The following is a 20,173-nucleotide window of genomic DNA, read 5'->3' on the forward strand; positions in this document are numbered from 1 at the left end:
GAACCCAGATCCATTGACTTCAAATCTAATTTTAGATAGATGTTCTGTTTTCCCACTTTGAAAGAGTAAAAACTAACATGTACGTATTCATTCATCCTTTCAGCACACATTTGTTAAGCACTTACAATGTGCCCTGTGCCAAGGGCTGGGTGAAATACAATGTTTGTGTAAGACATTATCTATGCCCTCAGGGAGTTTGCTACCTAATAAAGGTAATGTCTCCTTGGCCATATGACTCCCAAGTTCACCATTATTCAACCCCAAACAAATTTCCTAACAAATATTTTCATAGCATTATGGTACCAGGAGGAAGTAAGAGATATACAACTAGCTTGGATTTGTGTCCTTTATTTCTATAGTTTGAAATGTTCATCGACTCACATACACTAGTCTCACCTCTGCCCTTGTCCTGAAAGTGAAGGAGTCGATGTATCTATCTTGATTGAAAATAGTGCAGAGTTCTAATCGTCAGCACCTGCCAAATTCACCGATTATCCTCTATGTGCATATCAAGCTATTTACTTACCCTGGGGAAGAAAAAAAGATAATTCAACTCAAACTAGAGATGCTGAATTACGATTTTCCAAAATAATGAGTTTTAAATATGGGTTAAAAATGATTTTTATAAAGGAATATGAATCTGATTCCCAACTCTCATATTCACCTTCCTCCCCAGGACCCTTCAGGCTTTTACATCAAGATGAATAGATGAAGAAAAGAAAAAATGAATAAAAAATAATTTCTTAAGGACTTACTGTGTTATAAGAACTATGCTCAATGTTAGAGATACAAATACAAAAGTAAAGACAATATTTGTTTCAAGGACCTTAAATTCTCAATTCAACTCCAAAAAAATAAATAAATAAAACCCAGGAAAACAAAAGCTAAACTAACATGATCAATATGATTTTATTGCAGATCAGTATTTAAAGATAACCAGGGCAATGTGGATAGAGAATCAAGATTTTCTCCACTGTACAAACAAGAGAGTAGCAAGATTTCCACTGAAGATCTGATTAAACTGGTATCAGATTACAGGAGGTAAGAATTTGGGGCACTATTATGCCAAAACAAGACTTGGCAACAAGTCGTGATGATTTCTTTGTGATCACTATAAAAAGGCATCAAATTCTGAATTAGTTGTTCAGATTGTACCAGAATCTCACTCAAGGGTGATCTTTGTGTTATTTCACAGACTTCTAGATTGTACCCTAAACCAAGTGTTCCCAAAAAAAAATACAGAGAAGGGATTTGAAATGTTAAGGAGTGCTTGAGTGCTATCAGATAGGAAGACAAAACCACTGACTGTCAGAATATGAAAAAGGAAGCAATTATGGGAATTTGACGTCAGAGAATTCACTATCCAGCCTACTTCTTGTTCATGTGAATTTTAATAATGGGTTTTCAAGTTGTGTGATGGGCATTCATTTATACCTGCCAGGACAGTATCCTTTCCTATCCCCCCCCCCCATTTTTAGTTAGTTATTAAATATTTTTCCCTCCACCTGTAAGAATGAGCACTATGAGTATTCTAAAATAAAACTTCATTTAGCCAAACAGATAATAACTTAACAATGAGACTAGCCTTGATGGTTGATCCCAGGAAACTCAATTGAGGATGTCTTCCTTAAAATTCAGTTATCTGGTCTACCAATATAACATGCCTGAGAAGTTCTTTGCTTAAAGAACTCCAGAGGGGGATCCCACCAACTACCAAGTAATCCTTTTCCACTTTTGAATAGTTCTAATGTTTAGGAAGTTTTGTTTTGTTTTGTTTTCCTGCCATCAAGTCTAAATTTGACTCTGTGACTTTCATTCCTAAATCCTAGTTGTGTCCTCTGGGGTCAAACAAAACAAGTTTATGCCTTCTTCTATGGGACATCACTTCAAATACCTGAAAAGACACTCACACATACATACACACCAGTCTTCTCTAATAGAAACATATTTACTTTATTCAATCAACTCTCATATAATATGAGCTAATTATGACACCTTCCACATAGGTGCTTAATAAATGCTTGTTGGTTGACTTATTCAAGGCCCTTCATCATTCTAGTTGCCTCTTCTAGGTACTCTTCACATTATTAATATCCTTTAAAAACCATGTCTTTCAAAATTGAACACAGTCATACAGATGGAGTCTAGAAAGGAGAGACATTATTGCTGGAAATTATGCCTCTTTATACAGCCCAAGATTGTATTGCTGATTCATACTGAGCATGCATTCCACCAAACCCCAGGATCTTTTTTCTTCAGACAGACTTTCTTAATTTTCTCCTTTATTCTGTATTTATGAATTGTTTTTAATGTCAGACTACATTTTCTCATACTGAATTTCATCTTATTAGACGTGCTCAATGTGCTAGTCTTAAGATCTTTTTGGATCCAGTTTGTTGGCTATTCCTTGAAACTTTATATCCACTGCATATTTGATTAGTATGCCAGATAGATGTTTATCCAAATCATCGATAAAAAGCATTTAACAGAAAAAGGACAAGTACTGATCCCGGGTCTTCTTCACTGTGGACCTCATGACAAGTTGGCATCAAACCAAATCTTTTACAACTACTCTTTGAAAGAAACCATTTATCCAGTTCCAAAAAAATCTAACTCTATTATTGTCTGTTCCACATCTCTCCTTCTCCATGACAATAGTGAAAAATACTTTAACAATATGCTTTGTTAAAGTATTTGCAAACTATATTTACATTTCAATGTTCTACTAATTCAGTAATCTTGACAATATTAAAATTAATGTTACTCTGACATGTCGTGTCCTCACTGAAGTCCTGTTGACTCTTTGCAATCTTTGTTCCCCTTTTCTGGGTGCACATTAGCCATCTCTTCTATAATCTGTTCTGGAATTTTCCTAGGAATTGTACAAATCAGCTTTGTAACATGTCGCTATTGGCCTATAGACTGAGTAACCAGTGAAAGAGGGGAAATTCTGACCTACTACCAATGATTACTAACTCTGATGAATTTCTGAAGTCTGACATATAAAATTATTTGGATTGCTCAGCTGCATGGGTGGATAGATAACTAGAAATAGATATGCAAAGTCATAGATATAAATGTGGATGAATTCAAAATAATTTGAATTTAGGCTAGTCTTAGAATATCAAAGACCTGAGTTCATAGGCTACCTTTGACACTGTAGGATACAATACAGAGTCCAAGCCCTTGAGTCCAGGCAGTTCTCTAAGAATCTAAGTTATAGACTACATGCCCATCTTTATCAGTGGAGGGAGATTCTGAATCAACAGTTCCCTCCACCAGTAAAATAACAGTTCTGGAGGAACAAAATCCATAGTGAGATAGAAAAACAGCAAGTGTTCAGTCACCTTTCTCTGCCTTGACTTTTCCCTGATTACCTCTTTTACTACCATTTTATGTTTTCGTTTCTAGAACTATTATAGATTATTTGTGATATTCTATACTCAGGAGCAGAAGCTCCCCTCTTTGGTCAAGAATAATCAAGAACTGACTAATTTGTTTCTGTGTTTTGGTGATAATTCATTATTATGCTCATCATTTGCTCCATCTTGGTATATCTTCTTGTTTCTAGGGCAGACAAGATAAGCAAAATGCAGACCATCCCTGGATGCCTGGATGTTATAGTTGAAAATGTACCTTTGGAGCATCCAAGTATGATAAGTCATCATCAATGATCGTAGCCTTTTACACATTAATTCTGATAAATTTTTGGATGGGAGCTGAGATTTGGGGTGGCAGGTTCAAATCACTGTTATCATTGTGCTGACATCACTGTATGTTTCCTTTCTCCACCAGGGTTTATTGTAAATGCATAGAACAAAGACCATAACCAAGTATATGGGCTATATCTTAGCTACCCATATGAGCATGACTAGTTAATAGTCAATGAAACCAGACCCTTCTCATTACAAATAAGTGAAATTCTCTTCCTCACAGTATGGTCAAAAATCCCATTGATTTGCATAGTAGTTTGTTGTTGTTTTTTAATAGAGCATGGTACATAGAATCAAGCTAGTTAGAGCCAATGTGGTATAGTTGATAGAAGGCTGGCCTTGGAGTAAGGAAGACTTAGGTTCAAGTCTTGTCTCTAATGGATACAAGTTACGTGACTCTGGGCAAGCACTTAATCTCTCATGGTCCCAACATGAGTATAAGTTACAGACAGTTGCTGGTCTGCCTTCAGGGGAAGGAATGTCCAAACTGGGAACTCCCCACACTGATGACTCATAGCTCCAAACCTTCCCCAAACTACAACAGCCACACTCAAAACAAAAACAAAAACAAAAACAAAAACAAAAACAAAAACAAAAAAAGCTGACTAAGCTGGTCATCAGGCATTTATGGGGAAAAAAAGGATTATTTAGTTATTCTTCACCTCTTCTGCCCATACCTACAGTAGCTTTCTCATTACTATAAAAGTACCTCATGTCAGCCTTCATCCTCCTTTATCATTAGAGGCAGCTAGGTAGTACACTGGATAGATAGAATGCTGGACCCAGAGTGTGGAAACAAGTTCAAATCTTGTCTAATATTCTTTCTAGCTGTGTGATCCAAGGTTGGTTAATTGACGTCTGTCTGCTCCGGTTTCCTGTAAATGATAGTACCTATCTCCCAAGGTTATTTGTGAGGATCAAATGAGCTAATATTTGTTTGCAAACCATTAAGTGCTATATAAATGTTAGCTATTATTATCATGTCTGATGTGGTATGGACTTGGAGAACATTACATGATATCTTGATTACCTTTAACCATGCTAATTTCCTCCCTGGATTTTCGCCATGCAATTATTTTAGCATGAGATATAGCAGGGAATCTAATCCAAGCCATCTGCTCTTAACTATTTTAGTATTGATTGTTGTAAGAGAGACATGGAGAGAGCGAGAGAGAAAGACAGAGACAGAGAGAGCCTAAACGAGGCTATCTAGGCTATTTCTTTGGACTATTTTTCATTTGTCCTTGAGCACGGGAAGGAAAAAAAAGCATGGGTCAAAATGAATGCCTGAAATATTCTTTAGAAGAGAAACAAGCTGAAATTTGAACTCTGTGCTTTATCATTAAAATGTATTTCAATTGACTAATTCCAATTACATTTAGCCAACAACACACGAAGATTTTGATGGTCAGGTTGGGGTATGAAGGGTCTTTGGAAATGTTATGAAAGAAGGTAACTTGCTTCTTTGAGACATTCCTCTGCCACCTCTTTAATGCCATAGACTATGGTTATAGAATTACTCAAGATTCTAAGAGGCAGGGGTGAAGAGGGAGTTCATTCTCAAAATGGAGAACAGTCATTTATACAAAGACACAAAGGTAGGAGATTAAATGCCTTCGGGGATCCCCGCCCCCAGTTAGGGAGTGGAGTCATACCTGTATATATACATGTACACACACACACACACACACACACACACACACACACACACACACACACACACACACACAGAGTTTCTGGCTTGAGAGGTTGCACTGAAATCCCTTCGGGAAAGTTGGTCCAAAAAAAATAAACACTTAACTAACACTTTTGTGTTCTCTCCCTTTAAAGACTGTGTGACCTCATCCTTTATCCCCATCAAGCCTTTTGATGTGATGGTTCAACAGGAGCCAACAGTAGAAGTGGAAGAATTTGTTTATGATTCAACCAAGTATTCTCGGCCTTATCGGGTATATAAAAACCAAATTTATGTTTACCCAAAGCACCTCAAATACGATGGGCAGAAATGTTTCAATAAGGTAGGCCTTCCCTTTCTGATAACACCTCAAACTTTTTGCCCTTCATGATACCTACATCAGAGGGAGCATGACTGGAAAGTGAAATTACAGAGTGCTGAATGCCAAGAGCTCAGAATAGAAAGCTATTTCAGGGAAAACGATTACTTTTGAACTGCAATGGGATTCCCTTTGGTATTATAAAGGGGAATGCAATTCTGTGACTTATGCTAACAATCTTTTCTGAAGTTCATCCTAAAATTTTTCTTTTGGCCACATTCTTATTATAGCTTTTGAATGTGCTCTGAAAAAAGAGCCATGTCTAAATCCTATTGTGTTTGAACTTTTGTCTTGTGTAATGAGTATAATGCTTTAAAAAAATATATTCCCAGAATCTGCTCTTATGCTGCTCAACCCCATGAGGAAGGTCATGTGAAATGGGTTCTTTGGTGTGAATAGGGGCTACTTATTTCAAACACTTAGAATTTTTTGGGGGGGTGATGTTACTGAATAACAAATTATAACTTCTCTTTCCCTTTGCTATTTCAGGCACGAAACATAACTGTGTGCATTGAATTCAGAAACTCAGATGAAGAAGGTGCCAAGCCAGTGAAGGTGAGCCAAGACACCAAAGAGTCATAGAATAGAAAGAAAATGGGAAAGAAATAGCATACTTTTCTCAAACAAAACAGGGATATTTTATTTGAATTTAGTTGAAAAGAGAACAATTTAATACATTTGTTTCAGATTTATTGAATTGAAACTTTTTTTAAAAAATAGCAATCATTAGCTGGAGCCATTGGAAATGTCAGCTTCAAGGTGCCGCTTGAATTGAAATAATTTTAAAAGAAAATTTCCTTGTTTCAAATGAATGTGAAGAGCTTCCCCTTGAGAAGTAGTTGCCCTTTACCGGAAAAGAGCCCAGCTCTCACCTCCTGTGTGTTTGATGTGAAATATCGCTCAGCAGGCCAAACTTCCAAAGCTTTGTGCAGGGAGACTGCCCCTACTTTGGCCTCATTACCAGCACAATAGACCATTTGGACACTTGTGCTTATGGAAGGCATGACTGTGGAGCCAAATGGGAACTCCAAGTTAAGTGGTTTTGAAGTTAGAATGTGAAATTATGTCCCTGATGCTAATAATATGATTGTGAAGGATCAATAAAAATGTACATAGTACATAGAATTCTGCTATATTACTCTACATAATTACTGAAGTTCACTTAGCCAAACATGTCTTTTCAAGGTTTTCTTTTATATTTTCCATGTTATAAGGTTATGAAAATGTGGAAAAAGGAAAATTGTTTTTTTTTTCTATATAGCCTTCAAGAAACCTAGAAATATCCAATAGTCAGCATGAATTTAAATGGGGAAAAGCACCACCCTAGATTTGGGGTGAAGGGGGAGTCACCATTTCTGCATCCTAAATTCACTATGAAATTCAATTCAACCACTCTCTTTAGTGCCTACTATGTATAAAACATTGTGCTATTCATGGAGATAGAATGACAAAAGCAAAATAGCCCCTGCCTTCAAGGAATTTACATTCTACTGACATTAGTGAAAATGAAGTAGGCTATAATATATAGACAGATAAAAAATACAAAATATTCAAAGTTATACAAATTCATTTCAAGAGGTAGAAGACATTAGCAACTGGGGAAGTTAGGAAAAGCCCTGGTAGAAAATAGCATCTGAGTTATACTTTGAAGAAGGATAGGGATTTCATGAGGCCGAGGTGAAGCTGGAGAATTTTCTAGACAGGGGTGACTACCTGTACTCTGGGTTTTAGAATTAACCAGAATAATTTACCTGCCTGCTGAATGTCAGTGAATTGATAGTAATGGTTTGTTTTTTGTTTTTTGTTTTTGTTGTTTTGTTTTTTGTGTGATTCTTTTGTGGGGAAATGAGGGTTAAGTGACTTGCCCAGGGTCACACAACTAGTAAGTGTCACATATCTGAGGTCGGATTTGAACTCAGGTCTTCCTGAATCCAGGGCTGGTGCTTTATCCACTGCAACCCCTAGCTGACCCTGATAGTAATGTCAATAGCTTGCATTCATGTAGCACATTATGGTTACATGATATTTAATCAATCCATCAACACGTACTTATTAAATGCCTGTTGTTTCCTTGGTTCTGTGCTATATGCTGGGAATATAAATTTGAAGAATGAAACAATCTCTGCTCTCTAAAATATTTAATCCTTTTAAAATGTAAAGGAATGAGGCTAGGCGATGGCTCCATTTTATAGATTTATAGAAATAAGGCTCAGAAAAGTCATGTGATTTGTTCAAGGTTATATAGCTAGTTAAAGGATAAAGCCAGGTCTTAAACCCATGTTTTTGTGAAAACTAAAGAAATCACGAGGACAACGGGTACTAAATCAAAGGTATAAGCCATCAGCATTTAAAAAAAAAACAAACATTAGGGGGCAGTTAGGGGGCACAGTGGATAAAATACCAGCCCTGGATTCAGGAGAACCTGAGTTCAAATCCGACCTCAGATACTTGACACTTACTAGCTGTGTGACCCTGGGCAAGTCACTTAACCCTCATTACCCCACAAAAACAAAAACAAAAAAATAAACAACAAACAAACAAAAAAACCCTAAACATTAATTAGTGGAGAAAAGTTAAAAAATGAATCATAGTCCAAAGTCAAATTGTAAAATTTTTCATATGCAACAGATTAGAATAACATCAGATTTGAAGATGTGATAAAAGCAAGGGGTGCCTCCACTCATAGCACAGTTTGATAGTCAAAATTAATTAGTTAATTAAACAACTGGAAAGGAGGATATTAGAAATGACCTCAATATGACTAACAGCAGTGAAATTAACATCTGAAGAAGTTGCTTACCAATATACCTTGAATTACCGATTTGGAATCAGACAGACTTATTTGAAACTAACCCTCTTAAATTTTTTTTTTTAAAGAAACTAACCCTCTTATTTTTATCAGCTGTATGACCAAAGAAAGGCTAATCATTTCCATTCTCTGAGCTTCAGTTTTCTCATGTATAATATAAGGTATCATCTGTAACATCTCTTTCACATGATTGTGAGGATCAAGTGAGATGATGTATGTGAAACACCTCGAATATCTTAAAAGGATACAGAAATGTCAGTCATTATGATTATTCTAGCATTAAAACAGACCTTTGTGCTTGTTCAATATATACAGTGTATTTACGGAAAACCTGGAGGGCCATTGTTCACTACTGCAGCATACACAACGGTACTTCATCATTCCCAGAGTCCTGACTTCTCTGATGAGGTGAGTGCACTGTTTACAGATCCTAGATGTCAGTCAGTAAGGCTGGGAGATATGTAAGTTTATGCTTCAAAAATATGATTTCTTCATTAAAATAATACAACAGCTCATTTCAGTGAGCCTCTGGCAGAAATCATTTTTTTAAACAAGGATTTTTACCTCCACTAAAGTCTTGCCTGCATCCAGTATTTAACCAACCCTGAATTTTTGAAATTGCATTTCTCATTCCTTGACATAAATGCTCACCAGTAGCCAATTAACCCCTAGTTATTACTTGACTAGAGGTGAAGAGAAGTCCAGAGTCCCTGACAATCACAAAAATCTCAACAGCTTTACATGGGTGAATCACAGCCCTATCATTAGAACTCAAGGAATAGGATGGGAACAGGGGAAATAGTGATCTCAATCGTAGCAGGAATGGCATTGCTTTTTAAAGTGCCGTGATAAAGGAAGGTCACTTCTTTCCACAGCAAGACAATCCCACCACCTTTTCATAGGTCATAGAAACAAAAAGACATCATCTAGAGCATCAGAGATTAACTTTCAGTTGACTGGCATATCCCCTTTCTCCAATATACTGCTAATAAAAAAAAACTGAACATTTCCAAGAGGAGAATAATGTATTTTTGGTCCTGCTGATTTTTAATACTATCCTATAATCAGGCTGCTGTGTAATTTGATTTTTTTTTAATATGGAACACAAATTTGCTTGTTATTCTTGAGCAGAAGTCATGCTCATTCTCTGTATCATTCCAATTTTAATATATGTGCTTCCAAAGCAATCATTATATCAAATTTTGAGAAAATACAAGTCATGCACAAAAATCCAAGTTTAGCCAGTTTTAACTATTTGGAGTGCAAAGACATAGGCCACATGGAGAGAGTCCAATTGGCCACAATGGGTAGAGTCCAAGGTTGAGGATCAGGAAGACATGATTTTATACTCATGACACTAGTGGTGTGACTGCTCCAAGTTACTTATTTTCTCACTGCCTCAGACAACTCCCTAGTACTTACTTGGCCAAAGTGGCAAAGAGGCAAGCTTTTCTTTTTCTTTTTTTTTTTTTTGAGGCAATTGGGGTTAAGTGACTTGCCCAGGATCACACAGCTAGTAAGTGTGAAGTGTCTGAGGTCAAATTTGAACTCAGGTCCTCCTGAATCCAGGGCTGGTGCTCTATCCACTGTGCCACCTAGCTGCCCCTGAGGCAAGCTTTTCTAATGAATACAATTGTCTAAGAACTGGATGAATGGACCTAGGATCCAGCTGTCAAGCTGGATAATCACTGGTTATTCAGGGATTCCTTTTGCATATGGGTTGGACTAGGTGGCTGCTGAGATTTCTTTAAATTCTCAGATTCTGTGAATATGTAATCTACTAAATCATAGAAAAGTATTTGCAAATAATGTTGTTTATAGTCAGCTAAATGCAAATAACCTTGCGGAGTATCCTAGGATAGATCTCCTAGTTTAAAGTTCCCAAGATCTAGTTCTTTCCTAAATGAAGCAAGGATTTATTTTCAACATGCTGCACAATAACAAAATATACTTAACATCTTTTTTTTTTGAGAATTTGTTCTGGCATAAATATAATGTACCTAGATACAGATATTGATATAAAATAATTTATTTCTTAATTACCATATTAGTTTTGTTCATATATTTTATGTCATAGTTGAGGAAAGAGTAAATCACTCAGTAATCAGGTTTGGGGCTTTTTTTGGTTTGGGTTGTTTGGGGTTTTTTTAGTTATCCTTGAATCTTTGTAGCCCAGAGCTGATACTTTGATAAGATATGATGTTTGCCTACCTGAAATTTTAGCAAATTATTCTCCTCAGTGGCCAATTGTAACCTGTTACCTAATCAATGAATTTTTCTTGAGAAGCCCTTGAATTATACCACATGATGGGATCACAGTTTTTCTGTATGTTTGCTTATTGTAAACCTTACCCTTAGTCGAAATAATCTCACCCGATTTTATAATGTTATCACATTATCATGCTATTATAGAATTTGCATTTTCACAAAATGAAGATGAAAACTTATTCTATCATTTCATTAACATTTTTGTTGTTCAGTCATTTTCAGTCATGTCTGCTTCTTCGTGACCCCATTTGGGGTTTTCTTGGCAAAGATTCTGGAGTGGTTTGTCATTTCCTTCCCAGCTCATTTTACAGATGAAAAAACTGAGGCAAACAGGGTTAAGAGACTTGCCCAGGGTCACACAACTAGAAAGTGTCTGAGGCCAGATTTGAACTCAAAAAAGACGAGTCTTCCTGACTCTGGGCCTGGTGCTCGGTAGGGAACTTTTACATGAGGAAATTCCTTCTACCAATAAAGGTCAGCACCTTTTCTGTAAATAGGAGTTTTAGGTGGTATCTGAATAGGGCAGTGAGAGGTTAAAAAATTCATCCAGATTCTCATAGCCAGGCTGTGTCAGAGGTATTATGACATAGAGAATAGGGGAATGCTCATGGAGTCAAGAAGACCTAGGTTCAGACAGCTTAATGGATGTGTGACCCTGATTAAGTCCTTTAACATTTCTAGGGTTGGTCTTCAAAGTTCCCTTACAGATCTAAGTCTTATGAGGTTCATAAAATAACATCTTTATTAAAAAGGAGAAGAAAGTAACAAAGGAAAGCATGAATTCATTCATTAATTAGTTAATTAATTGATTGATTGCTTTTAATTAATCAATGTCTCATGAGAGTTGAGAGCCATATCAGGACAATACAGGTTAAAGTACTTGCTAACTTAAGCCACCTGATAAGGTAGATAGAGAACTAGCCTTGCAGCAGGAAGACCTGATTTTAAACTTTTCCCCCAACACATACTCTCTTTGTGATCCTGGGCAAGTCGCAGTACACTCTCAACACTTTAGTAATAGCTAAAATTTATATAGTATGTCCTACATGCCAGAGCACTGTACTAAGCACTTTACAGTTATTATCTCACTGGATCCTCACAACAGCCCCGGGAGGTAAGTGCTATTATCATCACCATTTTACAGATGAGAAAACTGAGGGCAAACAGAGCTTAAGTGACTTTCCCAGAGTCACACAGCTAGTATATCAAGGACAGCACTCTATCTACTACACCATTTAACTGCCTAGACTATAAGTTACAGAGAAGGTGCTGGGCTACATTGATAGGAATTTCCTCACTTGTTGTTATAACATTTATAAAGCACCTACTATGTGCCAAGAGCTTTATACTTATCTCATTTTATCCTCAACAATTTTGGGAAATGCTATTATTACCCCTGTTTTCTAACTGAGGCAAACAGAGGTCAAGTGACTTGCCCAGGGTCACACAGTTAGCAAGTGTCTGAGGTTGGATTTGAACTTGAGTCTTCTTGACTCCAGACCCAACCCTCTATCCACTGTGCCACCTACCTGCCCATGAAATGGCAGGCTTGGTCCCTATCCTAACCTAAACATGAATTTCAGTTTTTTTTATGCCATTTTATTTCCTTTACATTATTCTTAGATAAATGACTTAACTCTGAAATCCTAAGTACTCCTTTACATTGCAGGTGAAAATTGAGCTGCCCACACAACTCCATGAGAAACATCACATTTTGTTTTCATTTTATCACATCACATGCGACATCAATGCAAAGGCTAATGCCAAAAAGAAGGAGGCTCTGGAAACATCAGGTACTGAGCAAAGTCCTACATAGAGACACAGATCCATGTTATTTGCTTGAATTAAAAAGTTTTTAAATCACAGGTTTGTTGAATGATGTCATGTGAGGTTTAACTATTCAGAAGTCATATATGTCTTTTTTATTTGTTTTCCTTTTTAACAAATATGTATAGTTAAGAAAAACAAATTCCCATATTGGCTATGTCCAAAAAATGAAATATGTCTTCATCTGCATTCTCAGTCCATCATCACACTCTCTCAAGAAAGGGCCTACATATGTCTTTACTTTGACTATTTACCATAAAATTTCTTGGTCAACAAAATTTTCTGTATCTCTTCTCTTAAACAGTTGGATACTCTTGGCTTCCTTTGATGAGAGGTGATCAGCTAGCATCTAAAGAATATAATATCCCAGTAGCAACCAGTCTGCCTCCTAATTACTTAAGCCTTCAAGATTCTGCAACTGGAAAGGTATCCTATATGCCAACGATATGCAAGGGACCAAAGGTTCTGTTGCTCCTAGTTGGTTTATTGACATTAGAAATATCCTTGCTATGAAAAAATACCTTTTTCATTCTGTCACTGGCCTATTTCTCCATGTATTATCAAATGTAATCAATTTTGTATTTTCTTCTCCTGCTAATTTAAAACTCAACATTAACAAATCTTGACAACAAATTATGTTGAAAAATGAAACAACCTGAATTGTGGGTAGTATAACTCTGGCAATAACATCAACAAACTTTGTGTTACAGCACAGTGGGAGTGACTTTAAATGGGTGGATGGTGGGAAACCACTTTTCAAAGTAACAACATTTGTTGTATCAACAGTGAATACTCAGGTAAGTTCATTCTCTTTGATGTTGTTACCTCCATTGATATTTATAAAGTTAAGGAAGTTTCAGAAATTCTCAGTATCAGTAAAGATCCCCTGAGAAATAAAGAATACACTGTACTAAACTCTTTTTTTTGTGGGGCAATGAGGGTTAAGTGAGGGTCACACAGCTAGTAAGTGTCAAATGTCTGAGTCTGGATTTGAACCCAGATCCTCCTGAATTCAGGGCCAGTGCTTTATCCACTGCACCACCTAGCTGCCCCCTGTAATAAACTCTTATTCTGCCTAGATGAAGGTCTCCCTTTTTACTTAGGTATTATGTACCTGAATTTATGATGAAAATTGTTATTATTTTTATTAAATATTGATAAAAATTATGATGAAATAAAATTGTGGTGAAAATATAAGCAACTCATTAAAAAAAAAAACCCTTCTCGATAGTGAATCACATTGACTTTAGCAGTTATGGTACATTACCAACCTTACAACAGTATGAGGAATCTTGGTATAACTTAAATATGTCATAGAAAAGAGTATAGCATTGAGTTGTCCATTTGTTCTCTCTCATGCATACTACACAATGATCTTTCTCCTTTTCTAATCCCTCTTGCCCATCATGATATCTTTTATTCCTCTTAATAAATGCAAGTCATCATTGGTGATAGGCTGTAGCCAGTATGCATTTACCATGTTGTCTTTCAGTTTCTCTTTTATTCACCTATAATGGTGATGTTTATGAGAATGTAGTACCCCATGATCCACAGCCACACAACCACATATCATAGGAGAAAATGCAAAATGGATAAAAAGTGTATATTAGCCAGATTGTGACATGTAATTGATTGGCTACCACCCTGATTTATTTAGGCCCTTATCCAACCCGGACTATCGCAAAAGCCTCATCCTCAGTCCCCTTGCCTCACCTCTCTGCTCATCACATTCTCCACACAGCTGCCACAATGATATTCCTAAAGCACAAGTTTAACCATATCATTCCCCAAAGCTCCAGTGGTTCCCCATTTACTCTAGAATCAAATGTAAACTCCTCTTCTTGGCATTTAAATCCTTTCACAGTGTTTCCAAACTATCTTCCTAGGCATATTGCATGCTACTTTATGCAATCTATAGCCCAGTAAATCTGGCCCACTCACTGTCCCTCACATATGACATTCTATCAGCAGGCACACACACACACACACACACACACACACCATGTCTAAAATGCACTGTCTAATTACCTCTGCCTCTGAGGACCCCCAAATTTCCTTCAAAGATACCTCCTATAGGAAGCCTTTCCTTATCTCCCCCCAACTGCTATTGACTTCCCTTAAAATTGTTGCTCAGTCATGTCTGACTCTTCATGACTTCATTTAGGGGTGACTGGAGTTTCTTGGCAAAGATACTGGAGTGGTTTGCCATTTCCTTCTTCAGCTCATTTAACAGATGAGGAAACTGAAGCAAACAGGGTTAAGTGACTTGTCTAGTGTCACACAACTATTAAGTGTCTAAGGGCAGATTTGAACTCCGGTCTTCCTGACTCCAAGACCCATCACTCTATCAACTGTGCCACCTAGGGGCTCTTCCTTACTATTACATTGTATTTATTTGATATATATTTCAACAGATATAAGTTGTTTCCCCCAAATAAAATGAGAGGTCCTCAAGGGCAAGGATTGTTTCATTTATGTCTTTGTATACTCAACATCAAACATAGTGCTTGGTACCTAATAGGAGCTTAATAAGTGCTGATTGATTGATTGATTGGCTAATCCATTGACTTAATCCAGTGGGACAAATATCTTGGACAGGAACTTGCCCAAGATCAGGATAGATAGCATTTGAAAAATTGTTCACTTCTTCCAATGATCCTAAGCTTCTCACATCTCCCAGTGATCTTTTTTTTTTTTTTTTTGGTAAGGCAATTGGGGTTAAGTGACTTGCCCAGGGTCACACAGCTAGTAAGTGTTAAGTGTCTGAGGCCGGATTTGAACTCAGGTACTCCTGGCTCCAGGGCCTGTGCTCTATCCACTGCGCCACCCACCTAGTTGCCCCGAGTGATCTTTTTTTGACACCTATAACCGACCAGTGATTCATAAAATATTTTTAAGACCTTAATTATTACTATGTTTCTACACTATGATTCTTGCATCTAAGGGAAATTAAAATAAATTCATCATTTATCTAGATATTTTTACATGTATTTCATCAAACTATTTCAAAACATATTTCTAAGAAATGTTATCAGTGCCAATAAGTCTGTATCATTTTCCCAAGGTATCCAGATGTTTGCCACAGATGTTATGTTTCTGCTAATGTAGTAAAATTCATTTTAAACGGAGCCCATCATTTAAAAAACGATAGTATATATGGTCCTTTTACAGGAAGATTGTGGGCACTTTGCAATAAAAGACGAGAGGAGCTTTCTATCATCCTTAAAATTTAGGAATGTATTCTGAATATTACTAACTTCTCTTTGTAATCTATTAAGAATATGTCATCCTTGAGTTTATCTTTTGAATCTCTTTATATTTTCAACCCAAATAACTTTTCGAGGTAATGGAATGAAAATTCCAATGGTCAGTATTATATGTAGGAACTGGAAATTCATTCTATTTCAGTTCAATTCGTGAAACCCTAGAATTTTCAATATTGAGGTAGATATCTTTTTTGTTGTTTTAGGATCCATATGTGAATGCATTTTTTCAGCAGTGCCAAAAAAGAGAAAAAGATATGTCTCAGCCTCCTACCTCAAGTTTTGTGCTCTCTTGTAAGGTGAGTCAACTTAGCGTCTGGAATGTCAAAATAATTAAGAGCAGTCTTTCCTTTTTCTTTTCTTTTTTTTTTTTGTTGTTGTTGTTGTTGGATCGGGGAAAAACAAACAGAGAATTTGCACAAAATTTTGGCAAATATCAAGTCAGTAAGAAAAAGTTTCTTCCATACCATTCCTGAATCTTTCCAAATGGGGTGAACAGGGAAGGGAAGAATACAGTTTAATCATCTCCAAATCCAACCTGAAGGAAGATCAGGTTCAAAATGTTTTAAACTTATTAGTTATTCAGTCAGCAAAAAATTAGTGGAGAATTTGTTCCTAGGTTCATGGAGTGTTATGGGGTCTGAAATGATCAGTCATGTTTAACACCATATTCAAACTTGTTTTGGAAAAATGGCAACCATGTTTTGCTTTAAAACTGATCAGTGTCATTTCTCATAATTTATTACCTTCTATAGAATTTGCTGAATGTAGAGAAGATTCATGCAATCATGAGTTTTCTTCCCATAATCTTGAATCAACTCTTCAAGGTTCTGGTTCAGAATGAAGAGGATGACATCACCACCACTGTTACCAGGTATTCATAACGTACTCACATGAGAAGAAATTGTATAAGTAATCATGACTAGACAATTTCGGGGTAGGTGGGTATACAGTAATGGTAGTCCAACAATATACTCTATAAGGCATTCTACGAAATATTTTAATGGAATATTTAAAAATTTATAAGCCGTGACATGTCCTAAGTAGAATTATTATGGAAATGTTATCCATATCATTTATCCATGGTAATTTCTTCCATAGTTCACCTCATTATTTCCTTTGTTATGCTACCACCTACTCAACCCATTAATCTGATAGTCTAAATATAGCTTTATCAAATATAATTTACTCTTTATAAAAAAATTTTGAATCAATGATTAAATCATGAAATTATAAATGTCCTTTTAGAATAAGAAATTGTACGAGCATTGTGAAAAAAAGTTAAATGTTGACACTAAAATATTTTCCTTGCTTTGGGGGCTAAAGTTACTAAAAGTGCAGTGATACTCTAGACAGTGTCTTGATATGTTAATCCCCACTTTAGGCATGGAATGTCTGAGATACAGAGCTATTAAAAGATATGCCAGAGGTCATGCAGCGACACATTTATGCTGGCAGAATGTGAATCTAGGATCATAACTAGGGTGGGGTGACTACTACTTCGCAGTAGGCCACTAACTTTGGAGGTTGCAGTAGAGTTGTGTTTCCAACCTGCCATCTTCTTCTTACATTTCTGAAGACTTAGTCATACAATGTAATTGATACCATGGCCTTTGACCATGACACCCCTAGCCTGGGGTCCCCTTTTTTGATGTGCCTGTCCCAACAACACAACACAACACAACACACATTATCACCATCATCATCTCCTTAATCAAACAAGAGGAGCTTTGTTCAATTAAGATGAACTGCCTGTTGGTTATTTGACATCAGGATAAAATTACACAAGAGAAAACCTGGGTTCAAGGGCTTCTAAAATATACTGGCCATGCAACCCTGGGTAAATCATTTACGCTCTCCATGCCTCCAGGCAACTCTCTAAGACTCTCAATTGCAAAGGGGTACAGATCAACTTTGGCATATTCCTCAATTGCACTAACAGTCACAGATCTGCTCAAAACAGGAACCAAACCAACCAACCAAAAACCCTTGTGCAGAGCGGCCAGCCCACAGAATTAGTTTGGGAAACCACCCTCATCATTCCTTTCTTCACATTGCCTATGGACTATCTCAGTTTTCATAGATCTGTTTCTTAAATCAATATCCTTTCCAGTTACATAGAGTGCCTGAAAATTAGAGAAAAGGGATCACATGTAAAAGATTAGGGAATGATTTGGAAGTCTAGAAGGTACTAATGAACTACCAGCATCCCAATGTCCAAGTTCCTTGAAATACTCTTAGCAAACCAGCCTATCAGTCCTTCCATCAAAGATGGTAGTAGTTACCACATTCGCCTCCCAGGCCAGAGATCCCTATTTTGAAACCCTACCACAGCGGCATCATACTTGCTCCCAGAATTAATGAATTATGAATGGCTAAAAGGGTAAAAAGAAACAAGAAGAAATTTTTTTTTCATTAGGCAACTCATTTGTGTCTTCAACATTGAGTATTTGCTGTGAGGAATACACTGAGTTGGGCACTATTGGCTTGACTGTGCCAATGTGGACTTGAAGCTGTCTTGTTGTACCTGCCGGAGAGATAAATAATTTTGATTTTTCAGGGTTCTGACTGATATTGTGAGTAAATGCCATGAGGAGCAGCTGGACCACTCTGTCAGATCTTATATAAAGGTATGAAACATCCCATCATTCTTGGTTTGTGCCTTTATGTGATATGTGACTTGTCTCCTTTCCTGTCTTTGGTGCTTAGCATGTGTTTTCCTTTCAACAAGTGTGGGCCTCAATAAAACATCATGTTAATGTTTTGGGGTCCCATCTCTTTGTATTGACTAGCTAACTGTATAGCTTTATACATGTAAACATATGTTCATATGGGGGAGGGGGAGACCAAGTTTTTCTCCTTTATAAGCTCAAATCAATAGTTTCAGTGTAAAATTGTGGGTTTGCTGAAAACTATATGTTCCTTAATGTTTTCTTAGCTCTTTTTTATTGTTTTCTCAGGCATTTTTTTTTTCATTTTCCCAGTAACTGTATATTTGTACCTGCTTCTGGTATGTTAAAAACTTTATCTTCTGGCATGAGTCATCTGCCCATTCCATCATGTTCATTGCTTTTTCCAGTGTCCTCCTTCCAGTCTTCACCCAGGGATCTATAGATTCCATTGCCCAATTGGCCTCTTTTTCTGCCAGTGAACTTGGGATGATGTTTTGCAAGGCCATAGCAATAGCACAGCCAACTACACCTTAATCAGTAGGAGTAACAGGCCTATTGAGAGAGAAATGGGCTTTTCCCACAATTTTTATACATATACACACAATCCAATCCAGACAAAAATCTAAACACGACAGGACATTGAGCTCAATGGATCTATACTTTTAGGATATACAGAGAGACAAAGAGTAGGACTTCATCACCTCTTTGAGAAGAAAAAAAATAGTCCAAGCATGATTTTATAACTCCCAATGTAGAAACACCCTCCATTGATGCAAATTGGCAACTAAGCTATAACTAATACTCTTGGAGAGTTTCACAGGGCACTGGGAGGTTCTATGACTTGCCCAAAGTCAAACAACCAACATGTATCAGTGGCTAGTTTTGAACCCAAGTTGTCCTGATTCCTAAGGGCAGCCCTCCATCCACCACACCACATTGTCTCTAGGTCCTATTAGAGTAGAAACATAGTGTGGTAGACCCACAGGATAATGACAAGAAGCCTATCTAAGGACTCTGTGCCTGGGCACTATAGATCAAGGAAGTTACTTTTGTTACTCTACAAATTCTCCCAATTCCTTTAAATCTTTTGTGCCATTCAGCAATGAAAATGTGCAAGGTATTTTCATTACAAAATACAAAAGTCCATCTGTAACAAAACATGAAATGCCCAAATCTGGACTCATAAAGCATACAATAAATTGTCCTATAGGTAAGAGTAAAGGCGGGGGAAAGGGAGATTGGTGAATGGATTATTCACTTTAAAAATCATAGAAACCTATCACAAGGCTCCTTTACATAGTGAGCTACTCTACTACCATTAGATTATAATTTAATTGACTAAAAGCTGATTGATTGGGGCAGCTAGATGGTGCAGTGGATAAAGCACCGGCCCTGGATTCAGGAGGACCTGAGTTCAAATCCAGCCTCAGACACTTGACACTTACTAGCTGTGTGACTGTGGGCAAGTCACTTAACCCCCATTGCCCCACAAAAAAAAAAAAAAAGCTGATTGATTTCATAAACCAAGTTACACTCTAAAATTGTTTGTTTTGGAGACAATATAGTT

At 36.8% G+C, this 20,173-nt stretch overlaps 1 protein-coding gene and 1 pseudogene across 1 annotated transcript in view; one reads left to right on the plus strand and one right to left on the minus strand.

Moving 5' to 3' along the window:
* Positions 1–20,173, plus strand: part of DOCK10 (dedicator of cytokinesis 10) — a 274,169-nt gene that overhangs the window by 169,466 nt on the left and 84,530 nt on the right. Inside the window, exons 16-26 of the mRNA XM_043993341.1 lie at positions 919–1,041; positions 3,572–3,651; positions 5,544–5,731; positions 6,257–6,322; positions 8,892–8,984; positions 12,514–12,637; positions 12,976–13,097; positions 13,382–13,468; positions 16,141–16,233; positions 16,690–16,808; positions 18,495–18,564. Of these exons, the coding sequence (XP_043849276.1) occupies positions 919–1,041; positions 3,572–3,651; positions 5,544–5,731; positions 6,257–6,322; positions 8,892–8,984; positions 12,514–12,637; positions 12,976–13,097; positions 13,382–13,468; positions 16,141–16,233; positions 16,690–16,808; positions 18,495–18,564 (1,165 nt within the window). The remainder of the gene's footprint in view (positions 1–918; positions 1,042–3,571; positions 3,652–5,543; positions 5,732–6,256; positions 6,323–8,891; positions 8,985–12,513; positions 12,638–12,975; positions 13,098–13,381; positions 13,469–16,140; positions 16,234–16,689; positions 16,809–18,494; positions 18,565–20,173) is intronic.
* LOC122752323 lies at positions 9,668–9,763 on the minus strand (annotated as a pseudogene).

Source organism: Dromiciops gliroides, chromosome 3, assembly GCF_019393635.1.
Source record: "Dromiciops gliroides isolate mDroGli1 chromosome 3, mDroGli1.pri, whole genome shotgun sequence".
Taxonomy (NCBI): Eukaryota; Metazoa; Chordata; class Mammalia; order Microbiotheria; family Microbiotheriidae; genus Dromiciops; species Dromiciops gliroides.